The 22,753-nt window shown below is 35.7% G+C and overlaps 1 protein-coding gene and 1 pseudogene across 1 annotated transcript; both read right to left on the bottom strand.

The window, feature by feature from the left end:
* Positions 1 to 7,677: 7,677 nt before the first annotated feature.
* Positions 7,678 to 9,444, bottom strand: LOC147949969 (F-box/LRR-repeat protein At3g60040-like; annotated as a pseudogene).
* A 4,996-nt stretch (positions 9,445 to 14,440) lies between these two features.
* LOC104792724 (uncharacterized) lies at positions 14,441 to 15,751 on the bottom strand. Its single transcript, XM_010518945.3, has one exon. The coding sequence runs from the start codon at positions 15,583 to 15,585 to the stop codon at positions 14,632 to 14,634; it is 954 nt and encodes a 317-aa protein (XP_010517247.2). The 5' UTR covers positions 15,586 to 15,751; the 3' UTR covers positions 14,441 to 14,631.
* Between the last annotated feature and the right edge of the window lie 7,002 nt (positions 15,752 to 22,753).

The raw sequence follows: 22,753 nt of genomic DNA, 5'->3' as shown, positions 1-22,753 counted from the left end.
TTATAAAGAGACTCCTAATTTGGTTAAAAAGTTTTAAAATAAGATTTAATCGTTATAACTAATATTTTTATAAAATGAATTAAAATGAAAATAACAATTATCATATTTTGAAGATAGTACTCAAAAACAATTATACAGTAAAAATATTAAAATTAACTCTAATAAAACTTAATGTGTATATATACGTATATTTAGATAATTTTATATAATTATTAATTTATATTATTGATGGGACCATATATTTACAAAGGATTTTCAAAAAAAAAATATATTATTATATTATCGAATTATGTCCAAAATTACACTAGTCCCAACTTAGGACCGAATAAATTTATTATTTTATAGAGATTATTAATTTATCGAGTATTAATTTATAGAGGTTCTACTGTAAATACATATGATTTGAATTAGCAGATGATGTACTTTACTTCTAAGAGGTGAAGTGGTATTATTTTCCCAATTGCAAAAGTTTTTTTATTTTATGTAATTATATAAATTGGGAGAATAATACCACTTCACCTCTTAGAAGGGATTTAATTAATTTCCATTGTGTATGGCCCATTTTCCTAGTTTTATGATATGTAGTTATAAAATGATTATCTAAATATAATTAACATATATTATATGCTGTTTATAAACAATTTGCTTATTTATTAAACAGAATTTATAACTAAAGTATCCTTTGATTCGCTTTTAATCACTAATCACGGGTAATTGATTATATTTATTTTATTGTAAATTGTATTCATTTACTATTTTTGTTGAATATTTGGGTTACCATAACTATTATATTGATTTACTATATTAATACATAACTATTTGGGTTACCATAAAAATAGTTGAAACGTATGGAATAATAGGTTACTAGCACTACAAGAAAACATGTCATTTGCCATTCCTACTATAGTCGCTAATTAGTCGCAAATAATGGTGGTGCGACTACTTTGCGACTCTTTTTGATGGTCGCAAAATATGTTGGTCGCAACAAGGTCGCTTATTTGCGACGGATTATGGAGTCCGTTATAAAGTCGTATATTAGCGACGAAATGGTGACTAGAATTGGTAGTTGTATATTTCCGACTAAAAACCGCAACAAAGTTTACTTAGAGACAATTTGTGACTATGTATAACAGTCCTATGTTTACGACTGTTTTGGGATTAACTATAGAGTCTGGGTTTAGCGACGGATTAAGAACGACGTATTAGTCCCAAAAGGGTTGCGAAGTTTGTTTTAGTGTAGTAGCAGTTGAGTCGCAAATTTGTCCTTTCTTATTGCGACTAAGTTTTTTTTTTTTTTTTTTTGGGCAAAGGGGTGTTTTCATTTAATTAATTAAGATCGGATACAAAGTTGCGAAGAGAGGATTTAGCAAGGGCATCTGCCTCTTGGTTGTTCTCTCTAGGGATAAACTTAAAAGAAAGCGATTGGAAATTAACTGATAACAACAGGATATCGTGGAGAATCCCGTGGAGCTCCGTCAAAGGGTACTCCGATTTGATGGCTTCGATTACCTGCTTGGAATCTGAAGCGATTGATCGGTTTGTGATCCCTAAGGTTAGGGCTTGTTGGAGGGCTTTGTAGATTGCAACTGCTTCTGCCGTAAGTGGCGATCTGATATGTTGTTCCGCATCATTACCTTCATGGCGATAGCCTATGCGTCGATTGGTAAGTACCCATCCATATCCCGCTGCTTTATGCTCCGCTTGCCAAGCCGCATTCGTGAAACAAATATCCCCAGATCCTGTTTCAGTGATCTGTCGAATCGACCCTGTCTTTTTGTTGGGGTGATTGTTGTTACATCTTGGGCTTCTTGCCATTCACGGGCCATGGAGATAGCATGTACCAGAGCAATCGTCGGGGTATCAATTCGATTGTTGAAAATTCTATGATTACGAGCTCCCCAGATTTCCCACATAATCCAAGGCATGAGAGGACCCATCGTTACTCCACACGGTGGCAAGCAAACCATGCTGTTGGATAGTTTTAAGGCAGTAGTGAGATTGGTTATTTGGTTACCTGAGATACTGTTTTTGAACGGTGCAAGGTTCCAGACTTGATCCGTGAATTCACATTGGAAGAATATGTGGAGGGCTGTTTCGCTGTCTCCAAAGAAAGGGCTAGTAGCTGTAGAGTTTATTCCTCTTGATCTGAGTAGATCCCCCACTGATAATATACCTCTCATTACTTTCCAAAGGAAGAACTTGATTTTTGGTGAGTTTTTCGTATTCCAAATCTCCTTTATCCACTTGGATTCATTAACATTTGACGGGGGTGTCTCCCCTGATTTAGTGGGGAGCAAAGCATAGGAGTCCGCTGCTCCCAAAGAGCTGATTTTAATCTGCAAAATTTCCTCTTCTAGCTCAGGTAAAATATATCTAATTTTCTCCCTGTCCCATTCACGGGTTGTAGGGGATATGAGTTGATCCACCATACTGAGATGGCTATCTGCAGGAGGAGGTCCCATAGGTTGCTTAGGGGAGCTGATTGAGAGCCACGGGTCATGCCAAATGCTCGTAGAGCTTCCATTGCCTATGACTTTCCCCAGCTTAGTCTTTAGTAAGTCTCTTCCTATACATATTCCTATACATATTGCGACTAAGTTAAGACTCTGGTTTTGTAGTCGCTAAGGAGTTCGTTTTTAGTAACTATTGTGCCACTAAGATTGAAGCTTTTGTAATTTGGATTAGTCGCGAAGTGGTTACATTTTTTGAATTGGTTTAGTCACAAAATAGTCACATTTTTTAAATTGGTTTGGTCACAAATCAGTAACGTTTTAGCAATCCTAAATCTGATTAATTTGGGAATTTCAAATGCTAATAATCAAAAGGAAAGATGATTTAAAGTACCACACAAGCAAACTTATCATCCTAAACGAAAAGATCATCCTAAACATCCAAGAAGCAGTATTCAAAAGCAAGTTCATAATTTAAGAAAAGGAAATTAAAAGTTCAGTTGGAAAAAGTATTAGAGGTAGGGGAATTGGCAGCTGGTCTGGTGCCTCCATCGTTGGATTGTGCAGCTGGACTGGAGGCTGGTGTAGTGCCTCCATCGGTGGTGGGTTGTGCAGTGGTTGCAGGTGCGGTAGATGGTTGGGTGGCTGAAGGAAGAGAACCCATAAAAGTTGCGAATTCAGGATTTTTTTTCTTTCATAAAGATGAGAAGCTTCTAGATTTAGCTTGAGACTCTCGGTGTTCCTGATCACGTCGTGCATTCTCAAACTCGACTTCACAAATCTTGCGCTGAAGTTGATCTTGAAGCTCCGCAAGAGTTGATGTAGAAGAGCTGGCATAACTCTCTTTCCTTTTTCCTTTCTTTGGTGTCTCAACAACTGATCCAAGGCCAAATGGGTTGCCTTTGGTATCTGTTTGAGTACACTAAACCAAAAGATAAACATTCACTAGTCAGCACAAACCAGAAAACGAAATGCAGAATCAACATCAAATATTCTAGGTTCCTAAGCATAGCTCATTAATCAATTATAAAGAAAACCAAGAGACTGTTAAGCGCAGAATCAACATCAATCATCATTCACATTAAGAAACTCAAATTGACAAAGAAAAATCACACCCAAAAGACATAAACTAATTACCTGAAGGAAGATCTCATTTCTTTCATCATGAGAAAGAGTCCGATGTGTTGAACTCTCTGAACTATCTGGACCATCATCGTCCGTTTCAGATTGTCTCTCTTCTATTGATACTAGGATTTTTGTGTGTCCTAGTAGGTTCAATTAACCTTATGCAGTTGTAATACTTAAGGTGTCAATCCAGTTGGGAAACTTTACTATCACTCAAGATGCAATCAGGATTTTACAAGTCAAGCAAATTCAAAGAGAGTGTTTATGTCTAAAAATCCTAGAATGATAAAAATGCAAAATGGAAATGAACTACAAGATTAGAAACGAACATGCATGACAAGAAGTGAAACTGAATGAGTAAAAGCAGAGAAAGATTTTGAACATGAACTAGATAGCAAGAACAGAAATGCAATATCAATCAAAAAGATAGAAGTCCTAAGGATGGGAGTAATTGACGTCAGCGGAGTCTCCTAGTCTACCAAGTATTTAACATGCCACAAGCAAACTATCCCTAGACAATGAACATCATAACTTAGCTAATCCAATCTCTTGGCAGAAGCTACTCAAACTCGAACACTTCCAAACCTAGCTCTCGCTAGAGAAACATGGTCGAGCAGGCATGACGAACCAGTTCATTCACGTCAACGAACACCCTAGACAACTAATCTCTTAGGCTAGGAATGCAAGTATCTGGCACTAGTTGGTCAGACATTTCATCAAACACCTTTTGGATGCGGAAATGTCTAAGACCTAGTTCCAATTGATCAGAGAGAAACTAGTATTTCTAACTCTAGTCCAGAAGGGAGTATACAAATCTAAACTTAAACACCCTACATACTAAGATCCTCCACCTAATCTATCCCATCCTCAAGAACTCTAACACTACTCAGATCCAAAAATCATCATCAAGGATACAAACTCAGAAAGCATTGAATCAAGCATCATGAGGTAGATAAAAATGAGGTGAACAACTTTGTATAAGAAATCCAATGCAAAAACTCAATAAAATCAAAGCTATCTGGATTATAAGATTAGAGAACATTTTAGGTGGCTAGTAAACCTTAAGGAAAATCGAGATGTCTCGGGTGAAGACTTAACAAAATGTATTTATAGTAAAACATGGAAAGCGCTAAAACATAAAACGACAAGATAGAAGATCGGTTCAGGAACCCTTCTCGGACGCGTCTTCAGAACAAAACCAGGACGCTGGTTTAATAGCGTCGATCGAGTCGCGTCATGAGAGTGTTGATCGAGTCGGGGTCTAGGATTTTTGATCGAGAGACAGCTTGAAATGTGTCGTCTGGGAGCTGATGATTGAGTCGCGTCTTGAAGGATGATAACTTTTGAACCACGCCTCTGATTGGCTTGAAATCAACAACATTGGAAAGATGACTCAATTCTCTACAAATTTGATGAAGACGTCGAAAGCTGAATCCCAAAATAAAATCTTCACTCGACTCGATCAAAGACGTGGAAGGTTGGGTCGTTGGACTGCTCTCCTGCTCCCTGTTTGTTTTTGATGGTTTGGACATTTCATAAAACACCTGAAATAACTACAATATGCAAGATGCATGCAAAACCAATCCAAAGACTACCTAAATATGCATATTATGCAAAAGAGACTGAAAACAATGCAAAACAATGAGTTAGGAGAACATAATGAATGAGAAATGCATGATGAAAGAGTATAAAATATACACATATCAACTCCCCTAAAATTATTCTTTGTTTGCCCTCAAGCAAACGATCAAGAACAAAGTATGGAAGAGAGGTTTGAAGATGGGGTCTCAGAACCTAAAACATGCTGAATAGAGTAGTTAGAATCAAGGTCCTTGTTTTTAGTTCTATGATGCATGGTGAAGGAACTCTATTTTAAAAACTTTAGACAAGCTCATCACAACCTGAAACGATTCCGAACCTTAATCTACACATGCTATCATTTCTATCATTCCTTTTAACATTCATTAACAAAGAACCATGAATCAATCTATGCAATGTCATCAAACTCATTTGGCTGCGGTGAAAGGGTAGAGACAAAAATGGTCTCCTTTGCAAGTGGTTTTAACAATGTAGAACAGGGTTCTCTCGCGAAAATGAGTTGAGCTTAAGAGAAGGGTAAAGGTTGAAACCAATTGATACATACAAGAGCAGTGTCCAATCTACCCAAAGGTCCCAAAGAAACTTAGCTCTAACTTTCTAACCCAGAAGTTGGTTCTATCTCTACCCTTCATCGATATCTCTTTTTAAACCCATTCTCTCATTCTTTTCACTTAGCCTTAGGAGGAGGCTACTTCATATCAATCTAGCGGATGGGAAACTTTTTTATCACTATGGTCTCTTGCTTTTCTTCTTAGAACTCTAGACTTCTTAAGCATTTTGCTTTCTCTTCTTTGTCTAATTTTTTCTTTCTATGCCTAGAACCAATAACACTTTTACATTGCACAACCCACATATATTACTAGACTTGTAAAACTTGAAAACACATTCCCCTCCTAAAGACTCTGTACCCTTTTTTCTTTCTCTTTTCAGTACAAATCCAACCCCAAAACCCAAAGTCGAGTTCTCACATAGTCATACTAGTCCAGAAAATGCGAACTAGAATTACACAGGATCTTACTCTTGCCGACTAAAACCTAACACTTTCTAACAAGCTCAACTCGGAAAAGGCCTCACACTCAAGAATACAATTGGCTTGAAAGAACGGTTGGTTAAAGGTGCGGGAAACTGTTCCAAAGATGGGAATCAGCTACTTGGATTAACAAGGGTGGTAGAAAGGAAACGATAATCCAAGTATGTATATAGTATCCATGAGTTCAACTTCAATGCATAACAGGATAATTGCAAGTCAGGATTAGGTTCATATAGATAGGGAATGATGTCAATTCAAAACATGCTTCAATCAAGACTAGAATGAAATTTCGAGAATTCAAAGCCTGGTTCAGTCTTACATTTCAAGTTCAATCAACATGCATCAAAGAACTACTAACAAGGGCCTTGATCCTATCCTATTGAATTCAGCTTGCTAACAAGGTTACAATCATCATCAACCTTTATGTTAAATGCAACAGCCCTATATGAATAACACTAGACTCAATCTTAATATGCAAATGCAAACTACATGAAGACTCTTTTTTTTTTGTGGAAAGTTTTGAAAAATTTTCAATTTTTTTTGGTTTTTCTATGCAAATAGATGAATGCACACTCAAACATGATATGATGCAAAAATTTAAAATAAGAATCACAGAAAACATCATCAGATACATCATCTCAAACCCTCCTCCAAACTTAAATTACACAGTCTCATGTGTAAGAAAAAATTGCAGAAGGATATAAGAATCACAACACAAACAATGCATGAATGAAATGGTATATACAAAGGAAACGTAGGAGTACCTCAGTAGTAGAAGGAGTCGGTGCTTGCCCAAGGAGAAGCGTGGTAATGACTTTGTCCTTCGCCTTGTTCAGGGTCCGCAGGAGTGGCCTCAGATGGTTGGTCGACTTGCTCATCAATCACTTGCGTGTTCGGATGAATGTTATGTTGTCCATCGCACTGCATGTCGTCGAAGCGAGACTCACCATGATCCGATAATAGCACAACATCCTCTGTATGTGGATGTTCACCTTGAGGCTCATTCTGCTGCTCAGTCGCTAGACTGGTCTTGTATTCGATCTGAGACTCGTTCTGCTGTTCAACCACTGGTTCAGGTAAGTGCTCAGAAGGACCTCCTTGGTGATGCTCAGCTGGACGACTTGATGAAGGTCCCTTCTTGGCTTTCTTCAACGACTTTATCGCTCTCTCCCGGGGCTCATGAGAGGAATGTCGTGGTCGAGCTGGAGAGGATTGCTGCGTTTGTGGTGTGTAAGCAGACCGGCGTGCTGGAGATGGTTGTGCTCGGCGAGTTGGCTCAAGACATGTAGACGAGCATCCCTGTACTGGCATGACATCTTGGGAAGGCATTGGGATGGCGGCAGTGGATGTCGAACAACTGAATTTACTAATGAAGTTCATAAAAGTTTTCTTGAAACTACTGAGTGTCTTGTCCCTCGCCTTGCCCCTTTTCTGAAGCTTGTTGAGACGTTCATGAGCCTCCCTAACACCCTTTCATAGTCTCGGTGCTGTGTACTCATCAAAGTGATACCTCTCAGGACGATAGTCTTTGGAATCCTCCTCCATCGGGTTGTCTTCTTCTGCAGAGATCTCAATTTGCTGATCTTCTTCCTCAACATACAAAACGCTTCTATCAGGGATAAACTCAATGTCTCACCATTCAGGATCGTTGTTAGACTCGCACAAGGAAGAAGGATCCTTGCTTCAGATCCTGGTTGAGTTGAATTATGCGACCGTGATCTTGCACTTGGATGGAAGTGAAAAACCAAGGAGCATCCTTAGATCGTTGTAGGTTTTCGATATAACGTCATCTTCTACCACAACACCTTGCACAACCTCCACTTGTACCACTTCAAGGCATTTCGACTCACCAATCAATTTCTTCAAGTCTTCCAACTCTTTAGCGGTTCCTTCATAACCAATAACACGCAACACCTTCACCTGGGATGGATGAATGGTCACATCCCCTCTGTAACTATCCAGCCCCAGGAGAATAGGCAGGTGTAAGAAGATGCATGTGTAAGGGATCAACCACTAAGTCCCTATCTTTGTCTCTGTTTATATCTATACTATTCGTTTCATGGGTTTTGCTAATGATGTATATACCTGGATGATTAGAGTCTCCAGCTTTGGACACTGCTCAATCCGATATGGTAGCAGTTTTCAACCTCGTTTATACTTACTCCCAAAAGACAAGCTTACCAGATTGTTGAACACCGGTAGAAGTATTCCACGTTTAACACATCGAAAAATCACCTGAAACACACACACACACACTTAGAGAGAATGTCCAAGCTCTTTACAAAGTTGCAAAGAAAGAAAAGAAAGTGGCAAACTTACATCAGCAGAACCTGGAGAAAGATGCAGGGTCTCCACGTTGCATATCCCTTCAATGAGACTTGATACATCCGGCCTCTTGATTTTTTTAGAATAACGAATATCCAGCTTAGCTTCCACTAGGGAAGCCAAGTTAAGTTGTTCGTATACAGCCAAGGCATAATCGGAGTAGTCCAAGGACACAAGACTTGGGGCGTCAAATGACATAATACTGTAGGGACCAATTTCAAGCTCACAATCGTAGTGAACTGATAGCTTCTTGATGCTCCGACTCGATATGCAGTATGGCAGTTCTTAGAAGCATTTGTGACGTACGACTAATTCCTCGAGCACCGTACATCCAGGAAGAAAGCACATGTCACAGATCTTCATATTCAAAAATGACCGAGTCCAAGAAGAGACTCTTAAGTGCTGGAAGAGACAAATCTGGAGGAAACTTTCCAAAAGAAATTCGTGTCCCCAGTGTCAGCTTAACCAATGTCTTGCTCATAAAGAACTCATAAGGCAGCAAGATGTCGCCATAGGTAGGCTCAATACTAACGTCAAGCTCCACTACACCACGCTCTACGGCATTACGTATCCAAGGGTACATATGATCCATCTCACTGTCGTCGCCAATGTGATATTATAGAGAGAATTTCTTGAGCGGAGAAGCGCATTGCAAAGCCAGTGTTCTATCGACAAAGTTCCTGAAGCACTCCCGGACCTCGTCCCTCTCTCGCTTACCATCTTCTGGTTCCAGGAAGACAGAATTATCAAAATCGAGGTTGTGTACCAATGCAAACACATTCCTCCCTTTATTGAGAGAAGAGATGTTGAAGCAGCCAGTTTGGTCGGAACTCTGGACAAGAGGTCGCCTAGAACCTCATGAGGGAGCCAGCTGATTGCATCGTCGGAGCCAACATCCAAATTTTTGGTATCCATAGTGACAGTCAGAAGCAATCTCTTAAAAAGTAAGTGCCTAAAACATGAAGTCAGCTCAGAGTGATTTAACTGCTGTGGATAAAAGCCATAACGCACCAAACGAAAATAAAAAGAAAGCTAAAGGTACAAGCTTTATGCAAAGGAAGATTCGAGCTCGAGTAAACACGAGAAAACCGATTAGTATCAAACTACTACAACTACAACAGCCTCGTTGCAAAACCAGTCTAGCTATTATCTAGTGGAGAACCCAGAGGAGATCATAAGGAAACAGAGATCATAGAAGATCATAACTTTTTTTCTTTCTTTTATTTCCTTTTCCTCAGAAATAAAAATTTTCTTTTATTTTCTTTTTCTAAATAACAAAATAGTGGAATAAAATTTTATAGATTTATTTTCCTTCAAAAAAGAATAATTTCAACGTGTAGATAATTAAAAATGTCAATTGGTAAAAAATAGGCAAAAGATGTATCATTCTTCGTTAATCATCATACATTGAATGTAAAACAGTACAAATTAGATGTGAATCATGAAACAATGAAAAATCAGTTTTATAAAATTGCAAAAACTAGGTGTGTGTCGGCACTACGTGCGTGATATTGTTTTCGTTTGTGTTATTATATTTTTGGTTGCGTATTTTGGTATTCTGACTTTTGTTTATTGTATGTTTTGTGTGTTTAATATCAAACGCCTCAACCGATGTTTCAAACTCAGCAATAGTGTTTGAGGAGTAGTAGGATACCAATTCTTTCTTCTGGACAACCGCATAAACAACAATATCAAACACCTTCTTATTGCCGCAACAGTTTCACTTACAGCAGTAGCAACAACAACAACTGCTACTAAATCAGCAACTAGGGACATAAGTCATAGAATAGTAATTAGTCAAATCAATTGATTGTATTACTAAGTTGGTTCATAATAATCCGTTAATAACTTTAGAAGAAACTAATAAGACAACTGTAAAAATATTATTCTAATTTTCTTACATCATTTATTTATTTGTTTTTCCATAAGATTTTTAATTGTAATTACAAAATCTAACCACATTGTCTTTTTAAACTCCATATTTATTAGTATTCCACTACCGTATTTGTGTATTAATATTCTTCAAAGTCTGCACTATTAATAATTTGGGTGTTAAGAAAACGAAAAGGTTTAGTGGTTCCAAACTCCATATTTTAGGTCTTTTATTACTGCCGTTATAGATAACAGTTTCCAATTTAATCGTTAATAAGTGGTCTAGTCAGTTTAAGTTATTGCTTTTAATAAATTTCTTTGTCTTTTTAAAACTATTTAATTATTTACATATTTTTATCATATAAGAAATTGAAGACAAGATACATGTGGCACACTCTTGGGTGCTGAGGTGGCATGCTGAGGGAGAGAGTTTGAGAGGGCGCTATGCGCGGGCTTTATGGTTTACCGGTTTTTAAACAATTTAATTTGCTACTAATTTGTTTCTTATGTAGAGTTTATCTTTGTTTTTTTAGTTGTGAAAATCTTGAAACATATAATTTGACGTTGATTGTTTTAATACTTTACACAGGTTTTCTCATTTTGTAATTGAATTATTAGATACATGCATGAACAACTTTGTCTTGAAAGATTTAAACATTCTATACAATTCTTGTCTAAAACTTCAAAAATATATATTTTAAATGAAAGATGCATATTTGGTAACAAAGATGCATATTTGGTAACAAAGATGCATATTTGGTAACAAAGATGCATATTTGGTAACAAAGATGCATATTTGGTAACAAAGAGTTTTTTGGTTGAATAAATTTTACATTCATTCAAAAAAAAAAGGTTAAGTATTTAGATATATTCATACTTAAACTTCTCAATTAAATGCTATGAAACACTAACATTTTATATTTATCAAGAATTGTGGATCGGCTACACTCCTTAATAGATATAATTAAGATAGACATCTTCTTTTTATGTCAGATCTTCAATTTTTTGAATATAACTCTAGAATTTGGTTTTTAATAAGAATTTTATTCAGTTTTCTTTTTGACAACTTCTAAATATTAAAATAGGAAAACCAACAGTCGTGAATTTATTCAACTATCTTCCTCTTTTTCTCTGTATTTTTCTAAACCAACATTCTACAATTTTATTCAAATATCTTCCATTTGATAGTGAACAAAACTCCAATCTTCTTTATATATAAAAATTTATTTCTTTAGGGACAAACTTTCATAAATTTCTTTACATTATTAACTAATATCTCTATTACTACTGCAACTTTTCAAACTATTGACAAATTTGTAACGCTTAAATCATATGTCAATACATTCATTGTTTACACCAAGAGGAAGAAGTGGTGCTTTGATTTACTTCCGATGTCCTTTTGTCTTTTGGTGATGCATCTAAATTTCTTATGTAAGTATTGAAACTGTTTGTGATATATAAAAAAAAAGACATAAATGATGTTTCATATTTTTCTTTAAGTTTAGTTCTATTTGCTTTTAATGAGAATAGATAGGTGGCACTCTCTCCACTGCTGATGTGTCACTCAAATGGAGAGAGTTGGCCATCTTTCATAATATATATTTTGTTGTAAACAAAATCTCCCTTTTTTTATAGTCAGCTTGGATTAACAATTTCAAGAACAACTTTTTTTTTAGTTTTTTGTAAACAAATTTTTTTCTTTTTAATAGTCAGCTTGGCTTAACATATAGCTTCAAGAACTTCATCATGAGCTTCTAAACAAGTTGTGGTTGTTAGTTTTTTTTCCTTTTTGATTTTGGTTGAGAAAAGATAAAAATAACTTCAATATAATCTAGCCAAACCACCATTAATTGAAAACTTAATATGATCAAGTGATGTCTCCCTATGAACTCTATAGACATTATTAGTTATTATTAGTTATGATATTTGATTCCAAATAACAAATAAATAAATTATGTTTACAAAAAATAAAAAATAGAAAAATAACATAAAACTTTTAAAAATAATTCTACGGGATAGCGCAGATACAACCTACTATATCTAAAAATTGTTATAAAAAACAATCCACAACATAGTGTGGGTCTAACCTAGCATATTTTAAATTACAAAATTAAAAATATTAAAACACGTATTATTATAAGATATGAGCAATTAATTAAACAAATCATAACTACATTAAATCATTACTACAGTTTGGCTATGTGTCACGATTTACTGAGAATGTTTGAACTTTATATAATAAGATGAGATGGGGCACTTATTCCATTGATATTACTGACCTCGTATTCTACTTTGGTATTTTGAGAATCGCTAGTGAAATATTTTTTCTTTTACTTTTTTTTTCTATCAATCTATTGGGTCACAACATATTAGTCTAATTACAGTAACTTCATTTTAAGAGAAAAGAGTTGATCTTAGGTGAGGTTGTGCCAGTTTTTCATGGACTTATGAATGTCATTAGATCGTGGTCACTTCTCAGCTACGTGAAATAGTTTACGATATATTTTGGTTTTGCAGGAAATCATAGGCACGTGTTCTTTGCTCTTCGGTGTTGTTTGCTTCGTCGTCTGACCGTATAGGTCTTTTTCCATTTGCTTCTTAGTGGTGTACATCCAGACCATTAGCGAGCTAAAGAAATTAGTCCCTCATTTCCTCCCAAAGATCGATATGAATTACATGTGTTTATAGTTTCTTTGTAAACATTTTCAATTATTTTCTTAGCAATAATTATGTATTGAAAGAGTTTGGTACAATAATATTTAATTAATTAAACACCAATAACAATTAAGAATGGTCATGGAACCTGTCTAATCAAAGTAGTATCAAACATTTTCATAAATGGTCAACCACCTCTCTGATCTCATTTCAATTTTGTCTGTCACCGTTCAATTAAATTACTGATTTGGATCATATATATTAACAATTTCCAAATATATAAATTATCCAGAGAAAAGAAAAACAGTAAAACGCCAGGCGTTGCCCCAAAATCCATCATTGCAATAGAGTTGTTTGAAGATTAAAAATAAAATAAAAAGAGTAATAAACGGTATTATTAACTCATATTAGGTTGTAATCAGTTACTTAATCAAATGTTAAATATATAACAATTATTAATATTATAATATGTGGTCCAAACACTTTATTCTGTTAAGAGATCATTAACCATTATTATTGCACAAAACCTCATGATTAAGGAGCATTGCATTTCTTCTTTTGCTATTCTCTCTTTCGGCTCAGCCTCCTTGTTCTCCAACACTTTTTTTTAATTCACTACGGTCTGTGAGCAATTTATAATATTTTATTCTTATCTATAAACTACAAATACAATTTGTACTGAATCTATTCTTTTACAATAATTACAAATTGTCCTATGACAAGTTCTGGGAGAGCTAGATGTGAAAATGTAACGTCACGACAGGTGTCTTCTACAAAACATACACTACATTCTCGGTTTTGTTATTTTTTGTTCTCTCAGTCTCATGGTAATGCCTTCAAAGAATAGTCCAAGTCTAAACAAAGATTATTCATATGACCTATGATTCTTATTTATTATTATTTGACTCGTAACATTAGTATGATGTAAGATTTCTAAATCGTTATCATTATTTTTATGGAGATATTCATCTTCAAACCGAATTCCACTTTTATTTAGATCAAAAACCATACTTGTTTTTAAATTATCCGTCTCTAATACTAGACGAGGAATTGTTGGTTTACCAAAAAAACACAATTAGCAATTTTCGAATTCACTAATTTAGTATTGATCCTTTTCATATGAAATTTCTAATTATTTAATTGTTATAAGAAAAGAAAATATTTTTATTATTAATTGACACTTAATTAGTAGATGGGGCTCGTGAAAAGAATGAGCACTCTCACTACTAGTAGCCTAGTTATGGTGGGGCAAATTTGTTAAATATGTGCCTTTCTTTGATAACTCTCTTGTGTCATGTGATGGTGGGGCGAATTCGTTTAGCTTTCAATTAGTATCCGATGGACATCCTTCGTCGAATGAAGCATTAGCCAAAACAACATCGTATGTCAAATTTTGCATTTTTTTTCTTTCTTCTTTTATTCATTCATATGTATATGTATCAAAACGTCGCGAATTAAACAATATGATATATGTATCCATCAATTCGATGGAACCTCACCATCACATCTGAAAATTAAAGCCATCAAAAAAGCGAATATAAAATATATAAGAACAAAAGAAAAGTACAAGAGGGATCAAGAAGAAGCACGTGACAATGACCCAACTCTTGCAATTTCATGGACCGTAGGGTTAAACCCTAAGCAGCCTAACCAGCCTTGCTTGTACGGCAAGAATGTCTTCCTCTTTAATTCCTCCGACACTGCTCTGTTCTCAGTGTAATGCATCTCGTGAGCCGAAACCACCGCTCCGTTCTTCCTCCTTGACATAGACACCGACGAGTCACAACTCTCTCTCGACCGGATACTCGAACTTCTCACATCCTCGGCCTCTCTCTTTGTTAGAATATCGTATCTTTTCAAGGAATCTTTGCTCGGAACCGGTCTTCCGTCTGAAGCACTCCTGAACAGCAACAGATCTTTGAGTTTCCACTTCTTATACGCACGACCAGGGTACAGAATTGCTGACAAGAAAACAGAGGATTTGTGGTTGCTTGTGTTGGAAGCAACTATTTTTGTTGACTGTACTTCTTCTTCTTCATCAACCATAATGTCTGAAACTCTCAATGGAGACGTAGAACGGCTTCCTTTACGATCATAACGCGAAGAAGAAGATCCCAGAGACCGGTCTCTTCCTCGATCTTGCTGACCATCGGAAATTTCTATATCATGATCCCTAGATCTAGGAGAAGAAAAAGGAGGAGTGAGTGGTTGTCTTAAAGGTCGAATCTTTCCTCCATCAAAGAGCTCATCAGCGGCAGAGAAAGAAGTTTTCGCCAATTGACCACTGAAATTGAACTCGAAATCGTCTTCGAAATCGCTGGCTGATCTCTTCTTGGGAGTTCTTGGTTTGTCATCCCAATCAAAAGGTATGTTGGAGGAAGTGGAAGGAGAAGGGCTTGTGGGTGCACTAAAGAAGAAAACATTGTTGTTGCCAAATCGAGTTGGGCTTGAAGGAGCTGTTATGTATGGAGACGAAGTTGTGCTGTCGAAATTGAGTTCTGCTGCTGCTACTGCCACTTCTATCTCCATTAATGGGTGTTCTTCTTTGGATGCTTTGTTCTTCTTTTGCCTTTCTTGGTTCTTGGAAGGTGTTCCCCTTTCAGACGTAAAGCTTGACTTTAGTTTAGAGAGAGAGCGAGAGAGAGAGAGAGAGAGAGAGAGAGAGAGAGAGAGAGAGATGGAGAAAAATGAATGGTGATTGAATTAGGAGATGCCTTTATAAGTCTCACCTACCTAATGGGTCGTGACTTAATTATGATGATTTTTTTAGTTCTCATTTCTATATGTTCTTTTGGACCAAATTAGCTTGGTCATTTTAGTTTTTCTTTTTCATGGTTGTTTTTTTATCAATTTTTTTTTCTGATCCTATTTTATATATCAAGAGATTGTACAATTATTGGCCTTTACATCTTTCCAGACTGAAACTCGAATAGATTACTACACGTTCGGATATCCAGGTTGTATATATATAGAAGCTATAAATTTTGTATTTTGTAGTAACAATAATTTTTAAAAATTTATTTATCACAATATCTATGTATGACAGGTTAAAAAAATTAACTTGTCATTTGTCAAACTCATGTGGGGAAAAGGTTCAGTTTCTCATGCAGCAAAAGAGTTTAATTGTTGTTCTATTATTTTATGAGCATTGACTATTGTTGCAGGTCTTTGTATTGGAAATTTGTAATGAAACAATATCATGTTCAATAGAGGATGGCTTCTCGAATTATTTTTCCTGCGTGATTAACGTAATTGTCAAAGTAATGGTGGCTAAATACCTCCAAATATCCAATTTATAATATGATTTTGTTGATTGTTGAAGATAACACACACATTATAATAGCTTAACTACTCTTGTGTTGTTTCTTGTGTTATAATGCGACCAATTAATAGTTTTTGTATTTCCGTTTTATAAAGACATTCGTATTTATTTGTCAATGTGCTCGTGTCTATTTGAAAATTATAAACATCTTTTGAGCCGGCAAAGACTAGTATTACTTGGATGTTACTTCCTTGTAATTTATGTGGCTTAGCTTCTTTACAAGTCCCTGTTTGTGTTTACTTCACTTCATACAACTGATAACTGAAAGTTTGAAAATGAATCAATCGATAAAAAAGTTTTTTTTAGTTTTTTTTTTGTTTCATTTTATTGAAAAAGTTATTTCTTTTCTTATGAATAAAATGCTTGGTCTCCGTAGATTCATATATCCTTAATTAGGTGTACCTTTTTTTGAGAAAGATTCTATCTAACGCGAAGGGAATACGTGATTTCTAATTTTCTTACGTTTTGGGTAATTAACAATTTTAATCACTATACTTTAATAAGTATTATCACTAAGAAGTTTCCAAATCAAAATTTTCAACAAAAATAATTGATAGGTCCGAACTCATTTATCTCAACCGACTACAAAAACTTCTATCAGTCATATACTCCAATCACATTCTTTACTCGAATCAAATTCTAACGTTGTTCTTGTGTTTCATATTTGACAAAAGTTATATGAAAATTTTCGTTTAAATTAACAGAAACAGATTTGCGTATACATGTATAAAGTTCGTGGTCGATGGTCAAGAATACTAAACGAGATTTGCAAGTTGAGTTTATTATTTTATCTTTGACAAGAAACTCCAAAAATGTCAATGTCTTAACGGTTGTCCCGGCATACAACATTGACTTTTGTCTTTGGTATTTACACTTCACCTATACACACGTAACATGTTGATTGATTACAGATTTGTTAGAACCATATATAAATGATGTTTTACCTTCAATAAAACATGTAATTTGGACCTTTCTAACGATATCCAGAGTTTTTTGATAAATAAAATATAAAACAAGCGGGGAACGTAACACATTGTATTAAATATTTTTAAAAATATTATATAATATCTGAAAACTGTTGTTGGCTAATAAGTTTTCAAAATTTATTAAAATCTAGTATCTTTAAATTCAAGATTTTGATGATATTTGGTGATCAGAGAAGTTTTTTTATATTTGTTATTTATTAATTATCTACAACCTCACATAAAACCATAATTTTTTTATCTTTGTAATTTAAATTAACAAATCCATAAAAAACACCATGAAATCACTTAATATTCATTGCTTATATATTTCCAATAACAGCATATTTAAATGTATTACTTCAAATCAATAACCAATAACAATGAATTTTTAATAAACTTTTTTAAAAAATTCTATGAATAAGATAGAAGTTTTCATTTTATGAAAAACAACTTCCAATTCTTGATTGAATACCTCTTTTTATATCAACAAGTCTTACACAAATCCATGTATCTACTAATAGAGAATTAAAAAACCAGAAATGGAAATTTGGTAATTTTATGAAACATGGAAATTTAGAAATGGTATGAAATATGTTATTATGGAGGATTTTATATTAATCACAAATAGATTTGATTATATACAAATGATAGCAATTACCAACTCAATAAGACAAAAAAAAATCACAACAAATTATTATTATTTTTTTGAATAAAATGTAAAATTTATTCAAAAAAATATTGTTTACATAAGTGTTTGGTTATGTGCTTTATTAAGAGCTACAACTGTTTAATTTAAAGAAATACAAACTTTTAGTGACTTAGGGAAATCTCGAGTTTAACCATAGAAGCATGCAATCCGCGTAAAACCCATTCCCATGATCATTTATGGAGAGTAGTCGATTTCGGACAAACCTGTCTAGAGTCTTGATGAACAGATTTGCTGGTGTTGGTGGTTCCCCGTGCCGGCGTCTGTTTCCTTCTGTCCAGAGAGAGTGAATTGAGGCTTGGAAGGTGTACCTCAGCAGAAAAAGTTTGTCCCTCCCTAGAGTTGCATCTGTTAAGAGGGTGACGTCATTTGACCAAAACGTGGAGAAGCTGTGACCGAGGAGCCTTGACATGAGGTCTGTCCAAATCACAGTTGAGTAGGGGCAACTGAAGAAAAGATGATCACGTGTTTCAATGGGGAAGTGGCAGAAGACACAGTTAGTGAGAGCCCCACCACCCCATTGTAGCATACGATCGCCTGTTGTTAATCGGTTGAGAGCTGCAAGCCAAACAAGGAGCGAGTACTTCGGTGTAGCGTTAGGAAACCAAACCCATCTATGCCAACTGACTCTCCCTCGTGGCACACGTAAGATTTCCCATGTCTCCTTAGTGTTGAAAGAGTCCTTGTAGCGGTCATGTTTACCCTTCCAGAGAGCCTTATCCTCTGTTTCCGTTGGTCCTCTGTTCCGGAGTTCATCCAGAGCCAGCTCCATTTGATTCAGGTAATCTATTCGGTGTCTCCTCTTGCGATGAGACATGGTTTCAGCTATAGTGGCATGAATCGGGATTCCCATGTCAATACAGCCGCCTTGTCTAGCAAGATCCAACAAACACCCTAACGGAGACCAGTTGTCATGCCAATAAGATATTGTGCTTCCATTGTGAACCTCATATTTAACATAGCCAGTAGTCACATCACGGAGCTTAAGTAGCTTGCGCCACATCCATGAACCGGAATATGAATTTTCTCGAATAGACCAAAAGGATCCCTTGCGCAGTAAGTAAAGTCGAATCCATTGAGACCACAAGGAGTTTGAGGAAATGATTCTCCAAATGAGCTTTAAGCAGCTGACTGTGTTTGCTTCTTTCAGCGGCCTCAGTCCCAATCCTCCTTCTTCTTTCGGTAGACAGACATCGTCCCAAGACACTTTTGCTTTCTTTGAGCTCAAAGCAGGGCCTGACCATAAGAAAGCAGAGCAGAGGCTATCAATTTTGGTAAGGCAAGCTCGCGGTAAGCAAAAGGCAGACATCCAGAAGTTTGCCAGGCTATGAATAACAAAGGTAATGAGTTGTAGGCGACCAGCAAAAGAAAGATGTCGAGCCTTCCAACTGCCAATACGAGTCTTGATTCTCTCAACAAGTGGTGAATAATCATTTGAGGTCATCCATTTGGTTAGGAGAGGAAGACCAAGGTACCTGACGGGTAATGAACCGGCTGCAAAGGGGAAGGAGGTCAAAATTGATTCCTGGTCCGAGGCTGTGACTCCAGCCAAGTACAATGTCGATTTTTCGAGACTAATTTCCAGACCTGAAAATTCTGCAAAATCTTCAAAAATAGTAAGTATACACTCGATAGATCTTTTAGTACCATCAGTAAACACAAGCAGATCATCAGCGAAGCATAAATGTGTAAGGTGCAGGTTCTGACATCGGGGATGGTACCCTATTGTTCTGGTCTGAGCAGATTTATTAAACATGGCAGATAGAACTTGCATACATATAACAAACAGGTAAGGCGAGAGAGAACAGCCTTGCTGAGCCCCCTCTCACTGCGAAACAGGCCTGATAACTCGCCATTGACCTGCACAGAGAAAGACGCCGTGGTGATACACAACTCGATCCAGTGGATAAATTTGGGGGGGAAAAGCTAGGGCCGTAAGTGTGGTGAGGAGGAAAGGCCATTGCACTGAATCAAAAGCCTTTGAGATATCAATCTTTATGGCACTTTGTGGTGAAACTTTTTCCTTGTGATAATCTTTAACAATTTCAGAAGCTAAGAGAACATTCTCCATCAACAATCTATCTTTCACAAATGCTGACCGAGTTGGAGAAATAAATTCCGGAAGGAGCTTCTTTAATCTGTTAGCAATGAGCTTCAATATTACCTTATAAATAACATTGCAACAAGATATTGGGTGATAGTCCTTCATCTCTTTCACCTCTTTCTTCTTTGGGATGAGGGCCAAAATCGTAGTGTTAACCCCTTTGGGAAGAAAGCCAAATTGGAAGAAGGATTGAACCGAAATAACAAAATCGCTCTTGATAACAGACCAGGAATCCTTTAAGAATTCCACGGTGTATCCATCAGGTCCAGGGCTCTTCTCCAAAGGCATTGAGAAAAGAGTGTCCCGAATCTCTGTCTCGGTAACTTCTTTCTGTAAATCAGTCTGCTGTTCATCAGAACAGCGAAAATCTATTAGAGCACCAATAGTATCCTCAATTATTCCCCTGTACTGCTCTGGCTTATACCCCAAAAAAGATTGGAAAAAGCGGACGGCTTCCACTTTAATCATCTCTTGTGTGTCAACAACATTTCCATCCACACAGGTAACCTCTTTAATAGCATTGCATACCTCCTGCGCCTTTGCAGCATTGTAGAAAGCTTTATTGTTACCATCTCCAACACGTAACCAATGAAGCTTTGATTTCTGTTTCAAATAACGCTCCTCTAGCTCTGAAACATGTAACCAGCGAGCATATGCTACAGATTCTCGTCTGATATTAGCCTCGGTGGGATGAGTAAGTGTGTCACCATGGCAAGAACAAAGTGCGGAGTATGCCTCCTTTGCTGTTTTTGTTATATCTCCCAATCGATCACGGCTCAACACTTTGAGTTTTGGTTTTAGTGCTTTGAGTTTCTTTGAGAATCGGTACATGGCAGAAGTAGAATGATAGAGCTGCTCCGCGCTGTCCCAATATTCCTGAATAAGAGGCTTAAATCTAGGGTCATGGATCAAAGCACTACCATGGTTACGTCAAAGTGTGATTAGTTACGTCATATTCCTAGTATGGTATTAGGATGTGACAATCCTTCTCCTTTGATCTAGCTTTTAGGATTAGTTACGTCATATTCCTAATATAGTATCATAGCCATGGTTAAGTCCAACAAGCAATTTCCCACAAATAAATAATTTTCCACCTTAATGACCCATATAAATAACATATCTTATTGTGGTATTTTCCAGATGTTGGATTTGGACAGTTTATGTATTGGACCATTTCTCACCATATCTCGAGAGGGGCCATTAGAGTCCAAGTCCCATATCGAATGGGATAAAGATCTTTGGACGATATATAAAGAATATGATAGTCTGTCTTCCTTAAACTAGTTTTTGGGACTAGTTAGGCTAATTCGTAATAAGAGATTTGTGTTCAATGTTGATAAACCATTGTGTCGTAAAACCATAGTGCAAAATCAGGAGAGTTGGTGCTGGTTTGGAACCCACAAGGCCACAACCAATATTTTGTTGGATAGTCAAAGATTACCCTAATGGTGAAGAAAAATGCTTACAAAAATACTGTATCTATTTAATTTTAAAGCCTTGTTTTGATAAAGTAATAAAAAATGTTGCTTTCTTTAATATCAGAATCTCAAAAGCATTATCTGAATTTCTAGGCGTGAGTTTGAATTCAAACATTAATTTATGTACGTAATATCATGTAACTAAACATATAATAATATAAATATTAATTTGATAAACCTAGTGGTGTTAAAATGGTTAACTTAACCCAATTCAACTTATTATCCAATGAGTTTAAAGTTAAATAAGTTTATGAGTTGACTATGCTTATTTAACAATTGAGTTGGATCAACCCATGAATCCATATAGTTAAATGAGTTAGATAATTAATTAGGTTAATCCATTACACTTTAAATTAATTAATAGTTAACATAAAAATAATTATAATTAATTTATATTATCGTTTTCACCATCATCATTATTATCACCATCAACATCACATAACTTTAAGTGGAAATTACGGATTTACATTTTAGTGGGAAAATTACGGGTTTGCGTTTTTAGCGGGAAAATTTTGTGTTTGAGATTTTGACGAGAAAATTACCGGTTTGTGTTTTGGCGGAAAATTACGGATTTAGGAATTTGGCGGGAAATTACGAGTTTGCTTTTTTTGCGGGAAAATTGTAGGTTTGAGATATTGGCGGGAAAATTACGGATTTTCGTTTTTGGCAGAAAATTGCGGATTTTTCATTTTGGCGGAAAATTTACGGGTTTGCATTTTGGCGGGAAAATTGTGGATTTATATTTTTGGCGGGAAGTTTACAGTTTTTAGCGGGAAAATAATACATTCTGAATTTTGGCTGAAAAATTACGGATTTGTGTTTTTAGCAGAAAATTAGGAGTTTGCTTTTTAGCGGCAAAATTGCGGATTTGAGATTTTGGCTGAAAAATTATGATATGATGATGACATCGTGATATTGACTATGATATATATGTTGATATGATGATGGTGATGTTGTTATGATTGTGAAGTTATGATGATAATAGTATGAAGAAGATGATGATATTAGTATGATGATAATGATGGTAGTATGATGATGATGATGATGATGGTATGATCATGCTAGGATGATGATGATGATGGTGATATTATGATAATATTGATGATATTAGGTTGAATATGT

This window comes from Camelina sativa, chromosome 1 (genome assembly GCF_030686135.1).
Source record: "Camelina sativa cultivar CO46 ecotype springtype chromosome 1, ASM3068613v1".
Lineage (NCBI taxonomy): Eukaryota > Viridiplantae > Streptophyta > Magnoliopsida > Brassicales > Brassicaceae > Camelina > Camelina sativa.
This window is presented reverse-complemented; position numbering and strand designations above follow the sequence as displayed.

Coding starts and splice junctions, on each gene's coding strand:
- LOC104792724 (XM_010518945.3), bottom strand. CDS start 15,585: ATGGAGATAGAAGTGGCAGTAGCAGCAGCAGAACTCAATTTCGACAGC.